Source organism: Eurypyga helias, unplaced genomic scaffold (assembly GCF_000690775.1).
Source record: "Eurypyga helias isolate BGI_N326 unplaced genomic scaffold, ASM69077v1 scaffold4044, whole genome shotgun sequence".
Lineage (NCBI taxonomy): Eukaryota > Metazoa > Chordata > Aves > Eurypygiformes > Eurypygidae > Eurypyga > Eurypyga helias.
In genome coordinates this window covers 13,419-19,457 of record NW_010245472.1, presented here as the reverse complement: position 1 = coordinate 19,457, position 6,039 = coordinate 13,419, and the positions used below count along the sequence as shown (strand labels likewise).

General features: G+C 39.6%; 1 protein-coding gene across 1 annotated transcript in view; it reads left to right on the top strand.

Annotated features, from left to right (window-relative positions):
• Positions 1-1,848: 1,848 nt before the first annotated feature.
• The window catches only part of LOC104508435 (zinc finger SWIM domain-containing protein 6-like), a gene marked incomplete at its 5' end in the record, with an annotated part of 16,615 nt that continues 12,424 nt past the window's right edge, over positions 1,849-6,039 (top strand). Inside the window, 2 exons of the mRNA XM_010150070.1 lie at positions 1,849-1,997; positions 2,541-2,691. Coding sequence (XP_010148372.1) covers positions 1,849-1,997; positions 2,541-2,691 — 300 coding nt within the window. The remainder of the gene's footprint in view (positions 1,998-2,540; positions 2,692-6,039) is intronic.

The following is a 6,039-nucleotide window of genomic DNA, read 5'->3' as shown; positions in this document are numbered from 1 at the left end:
TGTGTTAGAGCAATGAAATATTTAAACTATTTGCAAGGTGATACTGCAAACCTGGGTCTGTGCAACAGCTGCACTGCTTGTTCTCTTGCGGCTTGATTTCTCTTTTATCTCATACTTTGCAACTGAAGAATTATCAGTATGTATTTCATGTAGCTTGCTGAATTGAAAGCCCCTTAAAACTAACATTGCAGATGAATGCACTCACAGAAGAAGAGGTTTTTCATTCCTTATTTTTGCACTCTCTTGGGCTTGATTCTTCTGAGACATGGTTACAGTTCCTGTGAAAGACAGGAGAGTTCATTCACATCTTCAAAGACACAATTTCTTATTAATTAAATATAGATAAACAACACATACACAGACATATATGTTTAGCAGTGCTTTCTTCCCAGCTGTAGGCTCTGAAGTGGAGGCAGTTGGGAAAATTGCTGAGCTGGAAGATTTTTTTTTTAACTCCACAACTAGTGGACAAGGCATCCCTCTGACCCTTTAAGTCTTGTTGTATTTTCATTAAATAAAGATTTCAGCATTCACTGCAGCCTCTTAAAGCTTTGTCTACATAGCAGAGCTGCAGTTGTGAAATGAAAACTTGAATCAAATAGAATCAATGTTTGATTCCCATGCATCTGAAGAGCTGTAGCTATCTGTGCTGTTCAAGTTCTCAGGACTTCTTTATAAAACTGAGTTTTAGAAATCTGACTATGTAATTTTCCTTTTTTGCCAAGTATGCTTTTTTTCCCTTGGCTAAGAAGTAACATGGACTTGGATTTAAAAGTTACAGATTGTGTAACATGATTCAATTTCTAACATCTTCTCAAAACCTTATGGAGATTATGCAGCTGTGACAAGCCCAAAATCAAAATGTCAAGTTAACCTGAGTCTGGGGTATGCTTAAAATACTTTATATCTGGTATGGTGATTCAGCACTACCTTGGATTGTTTCCCTGACAGTCTAGATAAGTGTTTTTTCAGCCTTTCCAATTTGAATACCTTTTGAAAAATAACCAGTGGAAGTGCAGGCTTCTTCAGAAACATGTAGACTGCTAGATGGTGGAAGAACTAATTTTGGTTAATTTTGTTAGGTTTAGAAGAGGCCACTGGTAGAAAATCACTTATTTCAACTGCAAATTTGAATCAGAGCAGCCTGTGGTCAAAGTACTGCCTGATGTAAATCTGGTCAGTTCACACTAGGCTAATTCAGGTAGAGTTGCTCAGGACTGACTCTGTGCTGATGACATTGCCTGTGCAAAAATGCTCCTTTGGAGGCACCACAGTCTTACACTGTGGTAACTCTTCTTCATGATGGAAATGCCTTTAGTGCCATAAAGCATTGGATTTGTTTGGTGATTTTTTTACTCTGTTTAGCTTTGAGGAACCATCGCAGCTCTGAGGCATTGAGGTGGTGATTTTCCTTGTGTTCGTCAGTAGCAGTGCTCAGTAACAGTCACTTAAACCTGAGCAAGTTTCCTGAGGGTATAGGATTTACACATGTATTTTGGGAAGTGGTTTTAGCATCACAGTTGTAAAAATACTATGCAAAGTTTAATTTTTCCCCTAAAAGCATTCTAATGTAGTTGCTGATATGGGAGGAAAAAAAACTCATCTTGATTTTAATGTTTTGTTATAAAATATTTATTTAAATGCCTTTTCATAGGGTGTAATTTCTGAATTCTTAAGACTGCTGAGGAGAAATTTAAATCTGTTTTAAGGAATATTTACATTAAAGCCAAAACATCCTGAAAGGACAAAACACAAATCCGAAAACCTCTGCTGTAGTCCTCTCCCCTGGACACATGAACCTCTCCTCTTTATATAGACCATAATGACTTGTTTTGTTGCTCTTTGCAGGTGCTCCTGACCCAACAGCTGGTGCTAGCATAGATGATGAAAACTGCTGGCATTTGGATGAGGAACAGGTTCAAGAACAGGTTAAACTTTTCCTCTCCCAGGGCGGATACCATGGATCAGGGAAGCAGCTCAATTTGCTTTTTGCAAAGGTGTGTTCAATACTCTAAACTTTCCCTTTTTTCTTTCCCCCATTCCCCAAGCCAGTCTGTACTTGTTCACATCTTACTCCAAGTCCTGTTGTTCAAAACCTAGACTAAGCCTTGGGAACATGATAGCAACTCATTACTGAGTTGTGCAGCAATGGACTGTAAACTGATGTGTCTTAAGATCAGTTTAAGGATATGAACTAATATTTGAACTATCTGCAGTTTGCTGTTCTGTTCCTTCCCACCCCTAAAATGTTGGAGAAACCTGTAGAAATTAGTCTTTCAGCAGTTTGCATAATAGAACTTTGGGTTACTTGTGGTGGAAGTGTCTGGAAAAAAAAAAATTGCAATGGGATACTGAAACCAAAAATCATTAAAATTGGAAAGGTAGACTGATCTTTTCCACCCCTCCACTTAAAAATTTCACATCACATATATGTTACACTTCTTATTTAAAGGAGGTGGGATATTTAACACTGTAGCATGTCACCTGTGCTATGATTTCTTTGTTTTTTTCAAGTTTGTATTAAAAGACTCGTTTCCTAGGTGCGAGAGATGCTAAAGATGAGAGATTCAAATGGAGCTCGCATGTTGACGTTGATAACAGAACAGTTCATGGCTGACCCTCGTCTGTCGCTTTGGAGACAACAAGGAACTACAATGACTGACAAGTATAGGCAGCTCTGGGATGAACTGGGTAAGTGCACAGACTTCAAAATCATATAGGTGTTCATATGTATAATGAAGAAAACAGTTACATATTTGGGGTGGAAACTTTTATTGTGGTACTAGGTAAATCAGGTTAGAGACTTCTGCAGTTTCTTGTTAAGGTTGGGTGTAATTGAGTTTTTCATCTACAGTGTGAGACAATTGCAGTTGGAGGAGAGGAAGCATTGTATGAAGTAAGTACAATTGCAACAGGTTGTAAGTACCTGAGGATCTAAAAAGAATAAAACAAAAAGCAGAAACATAGCTACAGAACTGAGGATAAGTAGATAAACCACTAGTGCTAAACTGGAGAGGTTAAGGAGGAAATCGATTCACAGCTAGAGAGAAATAGAAGACAAAAAAATGATTCATTGAGAGTGTGAGAAGATAGCAACAAAGGAAAGTAGAAGTCCATTACTGAGCAGGAAAGGAGATCAAATAACAGGGCTAAAGCAATTAACATTGCCTTACAGGAAAGGTCAGTTATTACTAGATACATGACTTAGTTGTACAACGGAGAGAGAAACAAAGGCTGAAATGGGAAAGGAAGATCTAAACTGGGTATGGTCTGACGACACTTGCTCTAAAGTGTTCCAGAAAACTCGCCAATACATTTTTGAACTACTGCTTCAGAAGTCCTCAATCTATAGGAATATGTGATAGGGAGGGGAAATTCAAAACAACTTGAATGTAAATGTCACCAATATTTTAAAGGTGGGTAGGTGAGTGGAAAGAATATTAAGTAACCACAAGCATCGCTTTCCTAGGTATAAGTTACTGGAGCAAACTACTACCCTATTGGTGTGTTAAGTGTGTAGAAGATAAAAGCAGAAAAAAACCCAACTTGAATTATTTAAAATACAGTGGAAAATCTAATTTATTTCCCTAAAAGGTAATTCCCTGAGTGTGAGTGAGGGGATTAATGTGTATATTTTAGCTGTAGTAAGGTTTTGGATGCTGTCTTGGAGGCTTTCTCAAAGCAAGCTTAAGACGCACAGCCCAAGTGGAATTGCGTTGTGGTTTATGGAACTTGGAGTAGTTACCTGTGCTGTCACTCCATCTGGAAAGACACTTCAAGTCTAGACTTAAGTCTGCCTTGATGTGTTCTGGTCAATATTGCTATGCCAAATTTATGTGGCATGGGGCATAAAAATCAATATTAAATTACAAACAAACAAACTTAGAGATGATGCCCTGTGGGACACTATGTAAACACCATGGGGAACAGAGCCAAAGACCATAATGCTCTTGATATATTTTCAAGGTCTAAAATCAGGCTGAATTAAATTAAATACAAGCAAGAATAAAATGCTTCACTTAGAAGGGAAGGATCAAAAGCAAAATTCCTGTGTTGTTTTCCACTGTTAAAGGTTAACAATGACCGTGATTGATTGCATGTTGACTGGTAGGACTAAGATGGCATATAACCTGTTTAACATAAATTATGTTCACTCTAAATGAAGCATTGGGCTAATAAAGCACTAGCTCTCTATATAGACTTCTGTGGTAGAAAGCCTTTATATTAGAGCAGGCAAAGCTCTGGCAGAGAGAATGTAGTTATAAGTACTTGTCTTCAAGTGTAACCCTTCTAGTATGTCAATTTTATGATGCCTTGGCTTGTTGGGGAATGGTTTGTAAGGAGGGCACATGCTTAGCCTGGATCTGTACGCAGCAAAATTGTATCCCCCCATACTGAAAACCGGAGGGTCTCATGCTTCATTGCTTATGTGGGTTGAGCTGGTAGGTGGTGGGAGAGGCAGAAATGTGGTTTCCATCTGTTACCTGTAGCAGTCTTACCACATGCTGCCAATAAACATAAAAGGTTTTATTACGTTTTCTTAGCGGCTCCTCTTCTTGTTTCATCAGTTTCATATTAACATCACTTTCTTGACAGCACCTGTCTGAAGGCAGAGTCTCTGCCTGCAGCATTGAATAAGCAGTATTTTAGATTAAAGTGATTAGTTAAATCAGAAGTATAGGTGGCACTCCCAAAAAGCCACAGTGCAACCTCCAGCCTCACTGCTTCCTCAGCTGCTGTATGTGCAATCTGAGGCAGACCCCATTTCTGTCCTGGACTGCTCTGCTGCCTTTAATGGTATCAGTGTTGATCGTGTACCATGGTTTGAATTGCAAACACATTTCAGTTGCTTCAGATGAGCATTGGGCTAAGGGTAGAACTTAACTTGGTTCTTGAACCTCCAGCTTGTGTGTATGTTAAACTGTCCATTTCTTTCCCATACCAGTAGGATTCATTCCACTAGTGCTTGGCAAGTTCCCTCAAAATTGCTGTTAATTGGATGAATCTCTCCAGCTTGACTCCTACTTTGTGTGAAAGTTACAAGTTACTTCCATGTTTTTGCTAAGATTTTGCCTTGAGTGTCACTCAAATTAAGCACATCCCTTTTTCCATGTGGAACATGCATCTCTGGAGAAAAAAAAAGCTGAATGTGCCAAAGTTGAAGGAGATCGTAAGGGAGACCGTAATATAGCAAGCTGCAGAAGAAAGAGCAGGATGGCTCTGGCAATGTGTAATTTGTGCCAGCGGTGGCAGAGAACTCAGGCATTGGATTTAGGGGGGTGATATTGTTATGTCCTAAAATAATTTTGGCTTCCAGTCTTCTCATATTCTGGGATGTCAGAGAGCTAAAATATCAATAAAGGGAGTGAGATAGATCTTTGCATACTTTTTGTATTATCGGTTCAGAGTAATCTGAGTAGCATGTGTTTATGTCTTGAAAGAAAAAGATTTTATGTATTACCTCATTTATTTCACCAGTAGGTAGCAATTTAACATTGTAGTATGTAAATACAGTCTGCTTAATAAAGGCTTGCTTGCTTGCTTGCCTTGGTATCCTGTCTGCCAACTGCTAGGTACGGCCACTTTGTCAGTTCCATTGCTCTTCTCAGTGGTGTCCGGTGACAGGACTAGGGGCAATGGCCATAAACTGGAGCACAGAAGGTTCAACCTGAACACGAGGAAACCCTTCTTTCCTGTGAGGGTGACAGAGCCCTGGAACAGGCTGCCCAGAGAGGTGGTGGAGTCTCCTTCCTTGGAGACTTTCCAAAACCGCCTGGACTTGTTCCTGTGGGATCTACTCTAGGTGATCCTGCTCTGGCAGTGGGGTTGGACTAGGTGATCTCTAGAGGTCCCTTCCAACCCCTTCCACGCTGTGAATCTGTGAATCTTCGCATAGTTATTTAAGTGTGCTTAAAAACCTTCAGCTTTTCTCCTTGGCTGGATCACTTGAGCCTTTCATTATAACTTAACTGATGTTTCCTGCCTGGCATTGCCAAGGATACTGGAAGGACATGCTTGGCTCTGCTCAGAGCTGCTGCT